Source organism: Triturus cristatus, chromosome 8 (assembly GCF_964204655.1).
Source record: "Triturus cristatus chromosome 8, aTriCri1.1, whole genome shotgun sequence".
NCBI lineage: Eukaryota > Metazoa > Chordata > Amphibia > Caudata > Salamandridae > Triturus > Triturus cristatus.
This window is the reverse complement of record NC_140591.1, coordinates 437,654,484-437,673,867: the sequence shown is the minus strand read 5'-3', so window position 1 is coordinate 437,673,867 and position 19,384 is coordinate 437,654,484. Positions and strand designations below refer to the sequence as shown.

Genomic DNA, 19,384 nt, shown 5'->3' with positions numbered 1-19,384 from the left:
AAACCTAGCCTTAAACGCACAAAAATGTGTAGTCGATAATGCGTGCTCCATGGAGAGTTAGTGGGATGCGGTCACTTTACCATGCGCACTCGTGTGACTCCTTGTCAAGTATTTTTGGCTGTAGATCTGTTTTTGACCCAGGTAGCCGGCAAGTGTAACCTGCTCTCCTTTAGACCAAACTGGGTACAATCTCCATGTACGCTCCGGTCAGCTTTGTGGAAGTCAACCCTTACTATTCCACTATTTTTCCTAAGTTCACATTTCATGTCTGATGGCAGACAATTAAAGCTGCCCGGTAAGATCTCATGTCCTACACACACAACACTCACACAGTGCACAAACTATATGGAAAGGGACTTTGGGTTAGTCCTATTTAGGCATTGGCTTGGTTGGAAGAGCACCGTTCAGACATTGGCTCGATGGGCTGTCAGTCATGTTTTGGATCGTCTAAGGGCTTTACACAGATATTTACATCATTCTGTGTTGGGTTTACATTGCTAAGCATGAAGAAAATATCCCCCCTGTGGACTATGTGCTCTTGCTTGTTGCTCCTGCCAACTTGCGTTATCCAAGCCAGGTCTGTGACTGGGCAGCACGGGAGACATTCAGAAGCAGAAGCATGGAGCCTCTGTTTACAAATGTGAATAAACAGCTTTACATAGTCCAGCCAACATGAATTCATGGCTGGTTCATTCATAGGTGGCAAGATGAATGCTTACCAACTGCAATATGGCACCTTGCCAGGCAAGAATGCATGTCATGCCAGCTGCATCTGAACATCTGGAAAAGCTGATCCCATTGACCTAAAAGTCACTTCCCCATGTAGTGTGCAGTGACAAACCACTGTTTTGATGCAGCACACATTTTCTGTGCATGTGCCTGCTGTATCTATGTGCTGTTCTGCAAACATGGTGGGTTCCCAAAACACCTGCCAAAAGGTAAATATAAAACAAATGTTACCACCAATCTAGAAGAATAATAGAACAGCCCTCTTAGTTCTTCTCCGAAGCAGTGCTCCCATTCACGCATAAAGTCATTTCTTCATTTAAGATCTACGATTAAGGCCATAATGTTACTTTCTGGTCCCTGTCTTAATGTGTAAATCTTATTATCAGATTGCTCATCCTGTATGTGAAGAAATCTAGAAAAGCAAGCCTCCACTTGTCATGGAGAAGTACATTTCCATTGTTTCATCTTCTTTGACTCTGTTTACAAAAACGTCAAACAATGTAGTGAAAACATTAAAGAGCGCGCTATTTTTTAGGGCTATCCTCTGCTGTGTACATGATCAACTTTAGAACCTTATTTTTTTAAACAGGCAACTCGCTGCTTATTTAGAAGAAACTTTGATGCCGTGTGGTTGAGCACAATCCTGGCCCAACTAGAGAACTGTAGAAATGTACAGGAGCACGTACACAGGAAAGTGACTTCTGCTTTCAAATCAGGAGACCATGTGAAAACCTGAAAGCACCATTTGTGTAAATCTTTCATGGCTATCACTAGTAGCTGTGATGTTCTTGGGTGCAATGGCGTCCCAAATGTGAAAGAAACAAGAGGTCAGATGTGAGCACCACGCATCACTTCATATCTGTGATGTATCTGCCACTACTTGCTGAAGCCAGATCTGTGCTTCATGCAGCAAGGAGTCCCTTAGAAATGATCTGGAATCCAGGCTATACTGAGGACCACAAATCTCTGGTAAACAATCCATAGAGGTTTACTCCCCAGCAGGATTTGCTGCCATCCAAGTCAAAAAGCATCTATTAGATCCAATCTGACCATCCAGAAGCCAGAAGGTGAATGCAAATGGTAAGCGAGTGGTGCCATCTCTTGAGAATGAAGATGATAAATTTCCATTAGGACAAACATGGGTTGGCCTTGAGAGTCCAGGGCAGAGGCTGTAGGGGCAAACAGAAAGGCCAGATGAACTGAAGCAGTGGAGAGGTGCTGTAAGGAGGTCAGAGAAAGGTAAGCAAGGACCTCAGCATCAGCATCAGTATTATCATCACCACCACAGATAGGTGAAGAAACAGGGGCATCATCCTCATATATAAAGTCATCCACTGTTAAATAGGCCTTGTAGGGGTCCCTAAAGCATCCCCAGGATACCGTGCAGGGCCTTTCCACAAACTTCCCTAGAGGTCCATGCCCCTTTGCTGCTGGAGAAGGGCTCCAGAAGTTACTTTCATTTACAGTTGGCCTTAGTCTTGCTGGAGTAAGCAGAAGTAGCAGCACCTTTAGAGGTGCCAGCGGTACAGAATTATGTCATAAAAAGGAAAAATGCCTGTCGGTAAAATGTTTTTCAAACACACTAAGAAGAGCAAAGTATATAGTGCTTAATTTGAGCCTGTGGTTTCCGCTGCTCGATACTGGCAATTAATTGTCAACACCAGAACTTATGACAGTCTCTCACAAGGTGGTGATGTCTGTCTAATGTCAAGATGAGTACAACAACACTTGTTTATTAAATAGCCATTACAATACCTGCTGCCCACGCTGTTTTTATAGCTTTTGGGGCATGGAATAGTTCGAAATTGTGGTCAGTGGTTGTGTTGGTATGGCATTGGCAGCGCTGGCAGGGGCAATGGGTGGTGCACGCTGCAGCGGCCTCCTGACAAGGGCCTAGGCCCTTTTCTTTAAACTAATTAACCACCGGAAGTACAGCAAGTTAACCTATAACATTCTCTTAAGAATTGGACACAGTGTTAAACAAGCATTGGCATAGCCAATAGGTCTCGCCTTTGGGACCTTATAAGTGTTTAGCCATGCAACACTTGATGTTGTTGCACCAAGGATATTGTGCTGGATAACTAAACACTTATAAGGTCCCAAAGGCAAGACCTATCGGCTATGCCAATGCTTGTTTTCAGTAATGTCATCATGGTCCAAGGTCACACAACTTCTTCCTGTCCTGTCCACAGTTGTGTGACGTCTCTTCGTGTGATATCTTCACAGGTCAAAAGCGTCATATTACTAACGCTACTCCAGACGTTTTTGTGAATCGACGTCCATCTTGAAATCCATCTTTGTTTCAAATCACATAGCCACAAAGGGCGAGTTATTTTATAACTCTTTACCCATCACAGTGGTTTAAAGGACTCATGGAGTTGTATGTGCATTTCCCACCTTACCATTGGAAACTTTTTTAATTTAATAAAAAAAAAAAAAAACAATGTAAATACACGTAACCAAAATACACACAGGTAATGACACTGGCACTGAAATTCATTCGCTTTATCACTTAGAACACATAAAGCAAAAATGTCTAAGTCGAATAACATCTTTTCGGGAATGCAGTTTGCTATGTGGTTGCTGTAGGGGGTGAGGGGGAGAGAGGAGGGGCGGACGAGGGTTGTTTAAATCAAATCGCCCTGTCTCGCGTTACAGTCACTCCCTATCACCGGGACGCTGAATGTTCAGTCTGGACTTTCATCAAGCAAAACACTGCTTCCTGGAACTTTAAGTCTTGTTTTAAAAACAACTGGGCTAATGTACCGGTAAATAATGATTTGCAAGAAGAAAGCACAGGACGGAAAAAGTTGTGTCATTTAGTTATCTGTTAACTCTACAGGTATCTGAACAGAAGGTTTGTTCTTCTTTAACAGATAACAACTGCACATCAAAACAAAAAATACAGTAGCTAGCTACCCCCTTCTCTACCTACTTCAGTATATTTACACTTAATAAAATGCATTTTCGCTGCGGTCATTTCTGAACCAACACTCACATGTGGGGATTCAGAGCGAGCGTACCTGGAGCAAGGCGGTCTCTCGCGTCTCTCCGGGTAGGCGACAGCTGCTCGTCGGGTTGCTGGGGATGCCTTGCGCTTCCTGGAATCCCTCAGTGGCCGAGTAACGTGTCGGCGCTGGGGCCAATCCCAGAGCAGCTCCTTCTGGACGCTCCCCTTCGTTGCCGGGGGACACTTCAGCACTTGTGCCAATCCCTGCACGGCCCTGCGGTGACGTCGGCGGACTCCGGGCCGCAGCAGTGATTGCGGCAGCGATGATTTTGGATTTATTTTGGCAAAAGGGATCGTGCAGACCCCCGGGCCGCAGCGGTGAAGTCCGCAAGCAGTATTGACGGCTCCCGGGCCGCAGTGGTGTAACTGGTAGAAGGTATTCATGGCTCCCGGGCCGCAGTGGTGCAACTGGCAGAAGGTATTCGAAAGAACTGAAAGAGGATCACGCCGGAGCTTGTCTTTATGGGGCCATGTGTTTGAAACACATGGCCCCATAAAGATAAGAAACCTTTTGCGACGGGAGGAAGTCGAACGAGCCAGTCCAAGTGGGACGCCTCTAAAAGAGAAAAGTGTACGTCACTGGAAGCTCTTTTCCAATGGCTGGCCACTGTTTAGCAGAAACGGTGACCCCAGCCAATGGAAAAGAGGGGCGGGGCTTAAAGCCCTTTACAGAAGTTACTCTAAATCATTAAATCTCGCCAGCAAGACTGCACATGTCTGTGCAGCCTACGCCAGGCGAGACCTAAAAATGGAAAGAATAGAGGATAAGATACTAGAGAATGAACCTAGAAAGAGGGGTATCTGCTTGCCTCAAGGCCAGATAAAAAGTGTGAAGGACTGGCTATCAACATACTGAGCACAGCGAATGACAGGCCAGAGTTAGCCGAACTGATAGTCAGAATATTGTGATAATAGTTGTTGGGCCAAAGTCCTTAATTTCAATCTATTTGTTAAGTTTATAGCATCAATTTCTCTTTTCTAATTAAGTGGAAAATATATGCCTCAAGCGCTCCTCTCTAGTGCTAGGGCAGGCATGGATGGAAAGCAAAAAAGCCAGCACTGAGAAAGGTTAACACGCAGTGTCCTTGCAGCCAAGCTTTTACACTTTGACTACCACCATAATGTACTTTGAAAGGTGAAGAACTGAAAGGCTCTTTTCATCAATGTCCTGGCACAAATGCTAGCACATTATTTGAATGTGTACTGCTAGTACATCATTTACATACTGGAACATCACTAACCTAAGGAGATTGGTGTCACAGAGCTCCTTCAGTCTGAAAAAAAGGGGCGACGTAATTTGGGCTGTAATGCAGATTTATATATTTTATATTTATTGGCCCTGCCAATGTGTGATGTCATCGATCCATTGCTACAAGGCAAACCAGGTAACCATGGCAATGTGCAAATGCGGCAACAGGGCGGGTCACAATGGCTGAGAGCTAGCTCAAATGCTTATTGGTTGCACCGGTATATGACGTAACAGTTACAGAGCCATTGCAGCAAAGCATTCCTGGTAACCTCGACAATGTGCACGTGCTCTAACAGTGCGAGTCAGAAAGACAGGGCAGGAAGGTTCAAGCCAAGGGGGAAAAGAAAAGACACTTGGTAGCAGAAAACAAATTGGGCTGGAATGAGGTTAGCAAACCCGGAGTGGGTGGTGGGTGCCTGCAGGGAGAGCAGTGTGAAGGGCACAACTGGGAAAATGACAAGAAAACAAGGTCGAAAAGAAGGAAAACTGCTCATTAATATTTCTGAAAATTGCCAGGTTGCATCTTTCAAGCAAGTAACTAATTTAAGGATGAGATCTTAAAATAGTTGTCACTAAAAATTGACGATAACATATAATCATTGTTCTTGCAGATCTTGTTGTGAGAGAAGAAAACATGGCCACACGTATCTCAGAAGAAGAGATGCAGGAGCTCACAGAGGCTTTCCGCAAAATCGGTGAGTTCTTCAATGACGTTCTACAACTTTACAGCCAGATTTACCCTGGTGCACAGGTTTCGAATGTCTGTACATGTTTCTCAAGTATGGAGACTAAAAATCCGGCTGGGGTCCATATAGGTATGCACGACCTATGCCTCTTCCTCTTAAATTGATTTCGAGGGTCCTGATTTATTTCCCTCCACTGACATAGGCTGATGAGTTAAATATCCTGCTGTCTCCACCTGGCAAAGACTCGGACTCTCTGTGTGTTTGTCTACATTCGTGTTTGTATTACTTCCTGTCACCAGAGATGCCCACTGCAAATGCAGGTGACTTTATTACTAGCATTTCCAGCCCATGAACCATGGTTTATAGTTTTAGCCCAAGTTTGCTTGCTTGATCCCATCTGCTCCCTATACTTGTATATATACTAAGGCACTCTGGCACTAAGGGACTCTGTCATGTTGCTTCTCTCTTCCTCGCCACAAAACACACTTCCACTCTCATACATTGAAACATTAATTGTTTGCATTTAGCGGCCAATGAGTCCTTGTGTTATTACACCCCTCGATGCCAGTTCCTCTCTCTTTACATGCTCCTTTACCTGCCCAAGATGCTCCAAGACGTTTTGGGCCGCCGCTACTAAAGAGAGTTCCACCATCAAACTTAGGTGCACTTCCCTAAGTCTGTTGCTTCCCCTGACGGTCCACTCATGCACCTATCTTTTGACTCACCGATACATTAACGTCTGGAGTTCTCGTTTCCCCATTTTCCTATCACACTTCTTTCCTTCAAGCTCTTATATGCTTAGAGAGCTGTCCTGAATCCTCAGTCCTTCAATGTTGCCCTTTTCCCTCAGCACCACAATTCTCCAGACTTTCCTCTGATGCCAAGCCAGTTAATCAGGGTTTGCCCATATACTCTCTATAGGATTCCTGTGCTAGATTTGTACAAAACTATATAATTTCGCATGATCCTACATTTTTTGTGAGTTACCTTTTGAAATCGTATGCATTCTAGTTACCCCTATTCCACTGCTTTCCCCCTCCACTTTCATTTTTGGTAATAATTCCAATAAATCCCTGTCTCTCCTCAGTTCTAGTGCAGATGTTGTAAAGCATATTACAATGGTTGTGGCAGATTGTTTACAGTAGGTGACTTGTTTGGTTTCAAGTTCATGTTATTATCTTTGATATCATTAAAATAATTGATCCTGACCATATTATTATCAGTTCGTTAGCAGCTACACAAGTATTACTGTTACTGTCGAGCTGTCTTAGAATCCTCTCCTGTCCCCAGAAGGCCATGGGCTGTCAGTTCGAGGAGCTCTGCTCTAAGGCACTGTTGTTAGATTCACAAAGGATTTGAAACTATTGGTTTGAAATCATACTTTTTGCTAAAGGCTTTTGTGCCAGGTAGTCAAGAACGGTGTAAATGAGAGCCACGCTGGGGCAGCTGCCACCCCCCAAAGGACACACGAAGGTGCCCGATTGGAACAATGGATCCAAGAATGGGTTTGCTATTAGTGGAGTTATATAGGAAAATGGTAAAATCTTTGCCCAGAGATAAGGTAGAGGGACTCTATATTTATGACAGCATGAAAACAATGCATAAATATACACATACAGACATTGTAATAGACAGTTACCGTCAGTAATACTTACAGTACTGATTAGATGATGATTTGCTTTATATGTTGTTTATCGCGACAATTAAATTATCTTAAATTGCACAAAAGATGTGTTTTAGAAGCTTATGAAATTGAAGAAGATTGGTGGTGGTTCTGAGTTTTTGCAGTGGAGAGTTCTGTACCTTGAAACTAAGTACAGAAAAGTCTCAACCTCCATGGCAGACTATGGAAATAACCTTAGGTTACTTGCAGGGCCGGACTGGCTGTAGCTGGTACCGGGCATTCCTCCGGTGGCCGCCAGGGTGGGGGCAGGTTTTGGACCCTGGGGGGCCGTTTTTGTTTCCAGGGTCCGACTTTATCGGCCCCCTGTAGCAAAAGCAGCTGTGGTGCTTTCCACGCGCACATTCCCCCTCTGCGGCCAGTTTGACTTAATTGCAGGGGTCGGTTTCCGTTCCCAGTCCGGGCCTGGTTACTTGTCACAATCTTACCATTGTTGTTGGAGTGTATTTACTTGATGATTTTGCATATAGTGAATGGGAGAAAGGGGGCGTTATGTAGTTGTCATTGCAACAGTGCGTGCAAAATAAAGCGTGGCTTCATAATAACATCACAGATAAACAAAGGGGGCTACTTCAGACTCCAGGCTAAAATTCTGTGCTAAATACTCAATGCAGATGTCAAAAAGACAGGGTGAAAGGGGGCATTCGTTTCTTGTATCGCTCCCTCCAGCACGTACACCTGATCTCAAGTTTACTATGTCTAGTAACAAGAAAATCAACTTCTTAGACCTATGGATACTAAGCAAGGCAGGGAACATTGAAGTTAGCCTCTATACGAAACAAGCCATACTGACTCTTTAGACAATCACAGTTGTGGTCCATGGTGCATGGCATGAGTGGTTAACATGCATGACCTAGCTGCTTGTTGAACCTCCACCCCTATAGTTACAGCGCATAGACACAGGCAATCGCTTCATCAATATTCATATAAAACTGCATGCCATCTTTGTCCCCACGGTACATTTGACTAGAGAACGCTTCGTGTTTTTAACTGTCTGTACGTGGCACATTCAGCTCCGCAGGTTCTTAAGTTGTAGGTACCTGTACCTGGTTTTTAAATATTTTTGGGAGCACCATAGAAATGTTTAGCACTTTCCAAGAGGTTACAGTTTGTATACATTATTTCAAAAGGTACTTCTGTTCTTCCTATGTCCTGAAGAGGCCCACAGTTAAAAGGGCTGAAACGCGTCAGCACTACCATCTGGAGGAGTATCTCAATCTAGAATACTCTAAGTAAAACTGTGGACACACACTGAAATACAGAGCACAAGTCTGTCCTCCATGTGCGACCTTAGTAAAGACTAAAGACTACCTCCTCTGTGGACTGTGCAATTAATATGGGATACAGCCAAACTTGTTTGAAGCAGCGGGAAGTCTGAAGAAAGATTCTAGATGTTACATCTATCGTCATTATATTTCCAAGTTTTACGCATTTCTTACATAGTGAATGGTTTGTCCTCCTGTTATCTTTTTGTTTACTATTTTTTTGTTATTTATATGTTTAGTTATATGTCAATTCTTATGTAAACGTCAGGTGCAAGTGCCGAGAGTGAATATTATTACGCTTGTCTATAAGTAAAGATAAATCATGGTCTGTGAAAAAAAGGCAAAACACCAGTGATTCTTTTTGAGTATTCGCAGTGTAAATTACTCGATGTAATATATGTTCCCACAGTGTACCACATGTCTCTTTACATTACTTTATGCCCAGGTATAGTGGGGTCATCAGGGCAAACCCCTATAGTATGATGCTTACTGGCTAGATTTAGGTCTGCTTTAGTAAACACCTCTCTGACATCCTTATCTGCTTCCCCTTTCTCCAAAATTATCCATGCAGATTTTAGGACAAACATTTTTCAGGGACACTAGGGGAATCAGAGTGTTTCTGAGCATCTCCCCCTCTCCCACTTTCCACATTTAAACCATACCCAGTTCTGTAGTTCATCGCGACTTGGGGCAGCATCTGCTGTGGTTCGATAATGTTGTCCAGGCTGAGGCAAGTTCCTCTTCGCTCACTTCTCCAGCCAGACCACCTTGCACACTGATCTCCTATGACATCCAAACCTTCAGCACTCTCCGGAGGCCTTATTCTTCACTCGTCCTTTCGGGTGGCATCCACTGACTGCACAGTCTGCTGCCCATCTGGTAGTGTAAGAAGCAGGAGAAATCCAAGCCCCTTCAACAAGTAATCCATTAGAGAGTAGACAGGCTATTTAAAATGTATATAGGGTCAGTATGTAGAAACTCCCTTCTAATTCCGAGAACCAGGAGGAGCAGGAGCTCCCAACTGGTGTCTCACCCAGCAATGATGTTCCCAGTCTCTTGTGTTTGTATACTAGTCTAGCTTGTATGCAATAAAACTACTTTGTTCATTTTATTTCAAAATAAAGTGTAGTCATGTTCAGTAAAAATCAATGAACATCTTTAACAACACCCGTTGTGCTAGTATTGTATTAATGCTTGTTCACTCTCCCGCCGGCTGCGGTTTAAAAGACCGCATCTTACATAATGTTTTACAACTACCCAATAAGCATTGTAATCATGGGCAACTAACTAACTTGAGTGAATACATAAGATGAAACAGCTCTTAATTCTTCCAATTAATGATTGCATTGATACAATTCAGAAAGCATGAATGAAACAGTGTGTGCTGTTGTTTTCTACTTTCTTTAATTGCATGGTTGATGGACACCAAATACCTCAAAAGCCTGGTCCCTTAGATATCTGTTATAGTTGCCTGGATCAATCTATACACTGATATATAGTCAATAAAAAAAGAGAAATGAGACATCTGACTGGCAGCATTGCTCATCAGATCCAAATGTAGCTCAGATCCATGTCAATCAATATTAGTAAATGACCACTCACAGGTGCCCTGCTTCATGGCGCTTTGTTTTTCAGATACTGACGGAAATGGCTTCATTAGTCCCAGTGAATTGAAAGACCTGTTCAAAGCAGCAAATTTGCCTCTTCCGGGATACAGAGTGCGAGAAATCATTGAGAATCTGATGGCAACAGGAGATCAAAACAATGATGGCAGAATTAGCTTTGATGAATTTACCGCGGTAAGTGTACATTTTCTGCACAAAACGTCTTAGACCCTGGTCATTCCACTTCGCTCTTTTTCCATCCCGCTAATCTTTTCTTCTTAGTTACATTCTTAACTATTTCATTTTCAGAAAAGACTATCCTGCTGCAAAAATGTCAATAATTAAAAAGTCTGTATGAAAAAGCAGTTGCATCTGTGTAAGACGTTTTTGTAGTGTTTGTTCTTGAATTAGAATTTATTAATATTCCCAAAACCTCCGTGGTAAAAAGATTTCATAAAAAATATTTTTGAACCCACCTTGGCCAACTATAATGATAGCAGTTTAGTCACAGGCAAGCAATGCTTCGGGATACCATGCTGATGCTGGTCACATCCTGAGATATTTGACCAACCCTTCCAAAGGGAGATACAAGTGTTGATTCACAAGAGGTATGAGTCGAATGGCATTAATGCAAAAGGGCTAAGATGGAGTATTTCTGGTCCCACAAATCAATGCATTGAAATATGGGGGCATAAAGTAAGCAAAGTATGCAAAGAAAGACAGACGTTGGCGAATTGAACAGAGAAGTAGAACATTAGGGATGCAATGGGAATGACTAGAGTTATACAGATCTAGAATTGAACATGAAAACACCTGCATGCCTCTTATATTGTATGGAGGTGTGGAGGAATGGAATTCTCCACCAGGGAAAATATTTTCCTGATGGAAATTCTTTCCTGAGAATTGCCCGCTCTGCAGACAGTTCCCACACGTAAACCGTAGGGCAGCATAATCTACAAATATGACTTGCATAGATTTCCAGGAGTATTCCTAAGGATTTAGATGAAATCTGAAAAGTCAGAAATCTATGCAGAATTAATACAGACGTAAACTATTGAAACCCCTTTCACAGAGGTAGCACTTCTCAGTAGGTTTCTGTTCACCTTTTGGTAATCACTCGCATGTGTTTAAAGGTATTTCATGGGTTGAAAAGCTCAGACGTCGCCAAAACATTCCGCAAGGCAATCAACAAGAAGGAAGGGATTTGTGCAATTGGTGGAACTTCCGAACAGTCCAGCGTTGGGACCCAACATTCCTATTCAGGTAAATCACTTTATTATTATGATGTGAGGGATCCAAAAATACAAGCTCTATCAGTTTGATATAAAAACTGAAACACAGCACTGTTGAAATCAAACACAACTAATGTAAAACAGGGAGATCACAAACAACGATGCTACACCTGGAGTTAGGCAGGAGCCAATAGGGAATAACCATATTATTCAGTTTCTAAAATGAACATGTTTATTGTCTATAGGCATTAGTGTTGCATCCGACGTTTTGCTGCCCCCTAGAGGCAAGTGCTCTGTTTTAGCAGCCTTATATTGAGGACAGTTTGGGTTGAAGTTGAAAAGACTAGTAGTGCAGATGTTTCTGCTGGTCTTAGTGAGCTCACCTTTCACCCTAATGTAGTTGACCATGAACATCAATGACGGGGGAGGGGGTGGTGTAGCAACTGCTATCCCTGATTTGCTGCATGGTACACTGAAACTATTCTTTCTCCTCCTGATATCATGAGCCATTAGGGGAGAAGTTTGCTTATATTGAGTGATTTTCACTCCTTTCCCTTCGCACAGCTAATGAGCAGAAACATGAGACTGTTGAGGGGCCAAGGCTGCAATAATAGGCCAACTCTTTGATTTCATTGGTGGTCAGAGTGCATAACGTCACTTCCACTACCCCAGGCATTTTGGCGAATCAGCATCCATGTTGTTGACTTCCCGAAGGCTTATTTGCAGGAGGACCTCTTTCAGCTGTTAGACAAACTATCTCAGTGGTGCTCAATTGAGAGGGCTTGGAATAAAATCTATATTAGACAGGCAAAGAGCTGCAACAGAACCTGGTCGCAACAAAGAGTTCTGGTTCAGGGGAAAGCTATCCCATTTAGGATTCATTTAAGGAGAGGGTAAACAGTAACGTGCGCAGAGATTAAGCAATCAGATTAATGTGGACATGAATTTATCTAATAAAGAAGCGGGTCTATAGTTGCACCAGGAGTTAACGTGTTGTATTCCGCAGATACTGAACACACAAAGCACAGGTTTGGAAAGCAAGGGTTTTGAAACAGATGTTCTTCCAAACATACGACTTCACACGAATGTCTGCCTTGATTTACATGTTACTTTTACATGCTTTGCAAATGCTGGAGTGTTGCGGGTGCAACGTCTAGTGTTACAACCACAAATGAAAGAATGAGAATGTGTGTTAGATGATTGTCAGAAATGACAACACAAATTCATAGGATGGAAATGAACTACTGTTATTTTTCAGGGTACATTCCATTATTTCAGCTCCGTGTTGTCATAGAGTGGGGCCAAACATATTTTATTAAACTTTAGCCCTGCCCCAAAAGGGAAAGTCCATCTCGAACAGCAAGACCAGGATGTGTACAGATAAGATTTAAAAAAAAAATCGGTGCTACCCAGAAACATTTCCAATGGATATGATGAATTATGTAATCTTCATACCTAATTTTTTAGTTGTGCATTTAGGGAAACCACTCCTTGAATAGGGGCTCAATCTGCTCCTCAGTGATAAGTCCCATCATGGGCAATGAAACAGAGGGCTACGCAGAGGAATGTGCAGTTGCTGTATTTCATTCAGTGATCCCCACCGGCCACTTCTTTAGTTCTTATACTTTTCAGGACCAGTGGACAGAATAAAGGAATGATTACCTGTTTCAAGGATGAATAAAGTCTTTGTAGCAATAATAAAAGCTGCTGTACTTTTTATAGCAGTTTTTTGACTACTATTTTGTTAGTACTCATGAAAAACAATTTGAAGAAAAAACAAAAATAAGTATCTGGCGCCTTGTAGAAATAAGCAATGTATTTGGGTCCCCTGTCAAATTATTGACTGCAAAAAATATATATTTTGTACATATCTAGGCTACCAAATATAAACTGCCAAGAACTCGAACTTACATAAATACCCATATTTAATTCTTACATCCAACTAAAGTATCTTCTCACACACCTTAGGCCTGGGTTAGGTTGCTATTCTATCTAGAAGCTTAAAATATTTGGATGAAAATACTCCTTAAATTGTGCTGATAGAAGAGAAAATGGGTTCAATATTGCGATGTGGGCAACTCGATCATCACCAAAATGGCATGGGTTGGAGGAAAACTACAAAAATTCTCAAAAGAAAGAAACAAATGATGATGAAGTAAAGAGTGAGTTATTTTTTGTAACAACATAATTTCTGGTATCATTATAAGGAAATATATTGTCACCATGTTTTTGTATGCAATTTTATGCAACTTCTAAAGTTAGTAAAATAAAATTCACTCATTCCAAAATGTCCACAAAATATTCCTATACTAAAAGTCTTAATCACAAATAACAGATGGCATGACATTTTACATTTAGAAAGGAACAAATTCGGTCAAATGAAAACTTACAAAATATTCTAATTTCTTAGATGTACTTGTTTTGGTTTTCTAAAATTCACATAGCGAGTTACACTGCAACCGTAGCATAAGTTAAGTGATTCGGCAAATCTTCACATTTTAACCTGAAAACAAAATGCTGCAAAAAAGGATTGGTGCACAGTACTGATATTGTTTAATTTACAGAGGAAGAAAAATATGCCTTTGTCAACTGGATCAACAAAGCCCTGGAGAGAGATCCCGATTGCAAGCACGTTATTCCAATGGATCCCGATGCAGATGACCTCTTCAACGCTGTCGGCGATGGGATTGTACTCTGGTAAACAACCCTTGGTCTCTCTCTTTCCTACTTTAAAAAAAATTACATTGGGAAACATGAATCTGGGTATGCAGGTTAAAGACACATTAATGGCAGTAATTTAAATTCTGTGGGTTGAGATTTTGATCACTACTGAACACCAGTAAGATGTAGCAACAATGGTTCCTGTTTACCTATAATCAAGGCCACTGGAATTATGTGGACCGGGAAAGCCAAATTATGCGTCAGGGTTGATTAAGTTATGCAGCAAGAAAAGATAAATTATGTGGCATTATGTGGCACATTTTATTAAAGTATTACTTCATTATTTTGTCATTTTTAAACTTGTTAATACTGTCTGGGAATTAGTTGCACCTCATTAGAACCAGTTTAACACCCAAATATAACAATAAGCTACACAAAGGTGACCAGTCAATCTTTGTAAAGGGTCTCTCTCTCACTGACCTGCGCATAGGTTTTATTGTGCAGTCTCACAATGATCCCCCCAACTCTTGCAGTACCCGCTAGAGGGTCGGCCTAGGGACTAATTCAAAGGCGGAGTGTAGGTCAACAAATACAATATACAGGCAACCTCCACCCAGAGTGACAACTTTCCAGTTAAGCATCAGGAGTCTGAACACTAGATCAATTGTACTTGTGGATTCCCAAATGCCCGCTGTAATGGAAACATCATTTAATTGTCTATCAGTTAATGCTGTAGTCTGCCCAGTATGACCAGCTAAACAACTTTTGTGAGCTGTCAATTAGACTTATGAGTCTATAGTTGGCTGGCAAATCACAGGCCTTTTTTATATATGGGGGTGATTTCAGCCCCAACCCACTTTGGAGACAAGGGTGCCCCGTTCAAAAAAGCAGTAAATAACGATGAGAAGTCGACGCTCCATATACCTACCTCATTCCGAAATAAACCCCCAGGAATTTTATCTAGCCCTTAATTTGGCACAATGCCCATGATGGCTATACTTATTTCTAGGGCTGTGATTTCCTGTCTGTTAGACCTGTCAGCCCTTTGGGTGGTCCCTCCTCATCATTATTTATTTTGTCCCACTTTTGCCTCAAACCCTGTTTGAATTTTTCCTTTTTGGGAACCACCAGACTTTTTCGTGTTGCTGCAGATTCAGGGAGCCATTTTAGCTACCCCTGAAACTTCTGTCTGAGGGCCTGAAGCACAAAATGGTGGCCACCTGTGACATCACCAGCATCCACTGGAACCTACCAGCACCTTCCAGAACATTCCAGAACCCTGTGACCGTTGGAGGCGGTTTAGAATGTTGGGAAGCTAAGACAGAGAGTTGGCAGTTGGAGCTGGCAGTTGGCACCTGACTGGTGAAGAGAGAGCAGCACAACAGTGAAGGAGGAAGGAGTGAAGCAGCAGGGGTGGAAACTTGTGCCTGGAGTGGGGTCCATAAACCCACCCTTGATACTAGTCCCTACTGATGGATCCCAGCCTGTAGCCCTGTGTGGGAAGAAGCCAGAAAAACTCATCCTAAGGACCTGGACAGCAGGAACAGGCCTTAGAAGCAGAAAGCAGCAAGATCCTGACCTGGAAACTGGTTTCCCTGGAGTCCGGCGTCGAGTAGCCTGAGACCTGGAGCCCGAGGTGGAGAAGCGGCGCTGACTGAAGAAGCAGACGTCGTACCCGGAGCCGCCTGAGGTCGTGAGAGGGCGCTGACGGAGGTCGTGAGGAATACCAAAGGTCGAGGAGGAAGTTAACCGAGGTCGAGTGAGCGGCGTCATCGGAGGAGTGAAGTCCGCCCTCCGGAGTCGTCGGAGACCGAGGTGAAGTGTACCGGAGGTCGGGAGTGAGGATCGCACTCCGGAGTCGCCCGGAACCTGAGAGGAGGAGCACCGGAGGTCGGGGGTGAGGATCGCACCCCGGAGTCGCCGGAAGTCGACATCCAGGCCAGGCCGGCCGACGTCATCGAAGCCGAGGTCGCCATCGGACCGGAGCCGCCCGAAGTCGACATCGAGTAGAGACTGCCCGACGCCGTCGAATCGGAGGTCGAGATTGAACCGAGGCCGCTGACGTCGAGACCGGAGCCGCCGCCGGCGTCGTCAAAGAACTGACATTGTGCCGAGGCCGCCGACATCGAGCTGGAACCGCCTCACGGCATCGACCCGACTCCAGCGGCGTCGGAACATCAGAAAAAGGGCAGTAAGTGGAGTAGAGGGCGCCTAAGGCCCTGTGGAGACCTCAGAGACTGCTCTAAGGGGCTAGGGAGGTGCTGGAACCAACCTGACTGCGCCAGGGGTGAATTGGGACTAACCTAGAGAGGTTGTGTGGAGAGAGAGAGCCAGGTCTCTGGTATTTCCCCCCTTTTATCTACCTCAGTTTAGGCCTCAGCCTTGACCCAGCCAGGGAGTAGACCCCCTCAAGCCTTCCACAACCCTACAAGCTGTGCCTGGGCCAAATCAGCCCTTAGGAATTGAAAAGTGATCTGATTACATGAGTGTTGCTGTATACTTTTAATTATTTATTGGGGGCACTGTATTTATTGTGTTTAACCTATTTATTGCTTCACTATATTTATTGGTCCACAGGACTTGTTGGTGCACAATATTTGTTGGTACAGTATTTATTGCCTCAGAATATTTAATTGCCTGTATTACCTGCACTTATATTTATGTCCCTTGTATTTATGATCATCCCTATTTATTGAATCTTCAGACAGTATTTATTTGACCGGCACTATTTAAGATTTGTATATTGTGATTGACTTATTTATTTTCCCAATCAGCAACTAAGAGAAAAAGATAAAGAAAGATATTTTCATAATTTTTACGGTGTAGAGTCGTTTTTGGAACGGATGCACGCATGGTTATTGTTTGGGTATGTTGTATGCTTAGCACGGAGCCTGATTCCTGACCACTCGAGCCAAGCTACCACAGTGTGTCCGGAAGACCACCACCACCCCTTCTAGTGTGGGAGTGGTTTTCCAACATAAATTGGTGTTCAGTGGTGGGATAGAGCTGTGCCTACGCATACTCAACAATAACTGTGGGTAGTCCATAGGCCTACACCGGGAGTTTTCTCAAGAGCGGCCTTCCTAATTGTGGGTTTTTGTTTTTCCCAAATTTACTCTGGTGGTGGGAGGAGGTATTATTAAAGGTACCCCCCTGCATAGTTACTGCACAAAACCTGTCCTCTAACCTGAGTGGGCGAGATGGAATTTGTACTAGAAAATCTAGAAACGTACACTGTGGCCCAACTCAGGGAGTTTTGCCAGCGGGAAGGGGTGTACTGTCCCCCAGGAGCAAAGAAGGGTGCACTCCAAACCAGCTTAAGGGCTTGGGGGGAGGCACGCCGAGAAAGCAAGGCTGAGGAGGAGGACAGGGATAGAGAGCCTGACACCGAGGGGGCTGAGATGTATCAACCTGAGGTGGGGAACCTGTCAGCGGGGCCCGGACCCATTTCTAGGAAGGGCAGCAGTGCCTCTAGCGGTGGCTTGTCTGAAGTGGAGTTAACAGACCGGAGGGAGAAAAGACAGCTCACATGGGACTTAGCAAGGCTGGAAAAGGAGAAGGAGGAGCAGAGGATGGCCCATGAATTACGACTGAAAGAAATAGATCTTCAGATCTTGAGAATCGGGGCACAACCTGTTCCTAATGGTGGCAGCCAAACCCAAGGGATCCCCAGGGAACCTAAACCATACCTGCCAAAGGACATAGTAGCTAGCTATGGAGTGGGCGACGACATCGCCAAGTGGCTAGCGGCCTATGAGGTCTCGTTGAGGGCCCATGGGGTTCCAGAGAAGTACTGGGGAGGGGGATTGTACAAGTACATGCCTCCAGCTGGTAGGGATGCTTTATTGGCCCTCGAGGAGGATGAGCAGACCCACTACCCCACCATGAAACTGGCGCTCATCAGAAAGTTTGGACTAACACCTGAAAAGTACAGACAGAAGTTCAGGGGTAGTCACAAACTGGGCACGCAGAATTGGGTGGACTTCCTGGACTATGCAAAGAAGGCACTTGAAGGTTGGATTCAGGGCAGTGAAGTGAGGAACTACGAGGGGTTGTTTGACCTAGTACTGAAGGAACACCTGCTCGAGAAATGTTTCCCTGAACTGCGGCAACACCTGGTGGATAGCAAGCTGACCAGTCCCCGGAAGCTTGCTGAGGAGGCGGACATTTGGGCTAGTACCCGGGTGTCCACAAGGGGGACTGGAGGGGATACTCAAAAGGCCGGACAGGGCGCCCCCCAGAAGAAAGAGGGAGGGGAAAAGAAAAAGGAGTTCTCCAAAGGCCCCCAAAATAACTTCCAAGGGAAGGGAACAGGATTCACCCCTAAGGCTAACCCACCCAGAAACCCTAATCCTGGCCAGAGTCAGCAGCCAAGGGTTGTCCATTGCTATGAGTGCGGTGGCGTTGGACACTATAAAGGAGATCCGAAGTGCTTGAAACGACCACCCCCTCCTACTGGAGGAAAGACCCCCGGAGTAGCTAGTGTAGTGCTCGGGGAGGAGATGCCCTTAACTAAGGGAAGGGAGTGGGCGGGTGTCACTTTAGTGTCCCTGGGAGAACGGGAGATGGTTCCTAAGATCCAGGTGCCCGCAAATACCGCAAAGTATGGGCAATGGGTCACCATCAACGGCCAAAGAGGGGAGGCTCTGAGAGACACAGGAGCCAGTATGACTATGGTGCGTAGCCAACTGGTGACTCCAGAGCAGGTAATTCCCGATGTACTCCACCCAGCCGCGATGGCTGATGGCAGAACAGGCCACTATCCAGTGGCCGAGGTTCCCTTTGAATGGGGGGGGGTTGCAGGTTCACTTCGAGTTGCCGTAAGCCCTGCCGTGCCAGTCGATTGTCTGCTGGGGAATGACATGGAGCACAACGCTTGGAAGGAGGTGGAATACCGGACTCACACCGAGATGCTGGGTACACCTGACTGGGCCTGTGTTAGCACAAGGTCCGCAACTACCCGAAGAGGGAGTTCATTTCGGCTGGAGCCCGGAACAAAGGCCCAGCCAGCTGCCAGTCAAGGGAAGAACCGAGGACAGGAGGAGCCTGCCTCGGCGTCCCCACCCCGTAGGACGGATAGGCCACCGGAGGTGGTGGACCAGGAGTCTGCGGTGGGGGACGTTACCAACCTGGAGGACCTACCCATCCCGGCCGAGTGGCACGTGGAGGGAGGCCCGTCCAGGGAGGAATTCTGCCAGGGCCAGAGGGAGTGCCCTACCCTTGAGGGGCTGAGGCGACAGGCCGAAGCCCAGGCAGCAGGGAACGTT

General features: G+C 44.7%; 1 protein-coding gene across 1 annotated transcript in view; it reads left to right on the top strand.

Annotated features, from left to right (window-relative positions):
- LCP1 (lymphocyte cytosolic protein 1) overlaps positions 1-19,384 on the top strand; it is a 228,884-nt gene that overhangs the window by 67,447 nt on the left and 142,053 nt on the right. Inside the window, exons 2-5 of the mRNA XM_085621839.1 lie at positions 5,600-5,683; positions 10,256-10,419; positions 11,358-11,487; positions 14,021-14,153. Of these exons, the coding sequence (XP_085477965.1) occupies positions 5,623-5,683; positions 10,256-10,419; positions 11,358-11,487; positions 14,021-14,153 (488 nt within the window). The 5' untranslated portion in view covers positions 5,600-5,622. The remainder of the gene's footprint in view (positions 1-5,599; positions 5,684-10,255; positions 10,420-11,357; positions 11,488-14,020; positions 14,154-19,384) is intronic.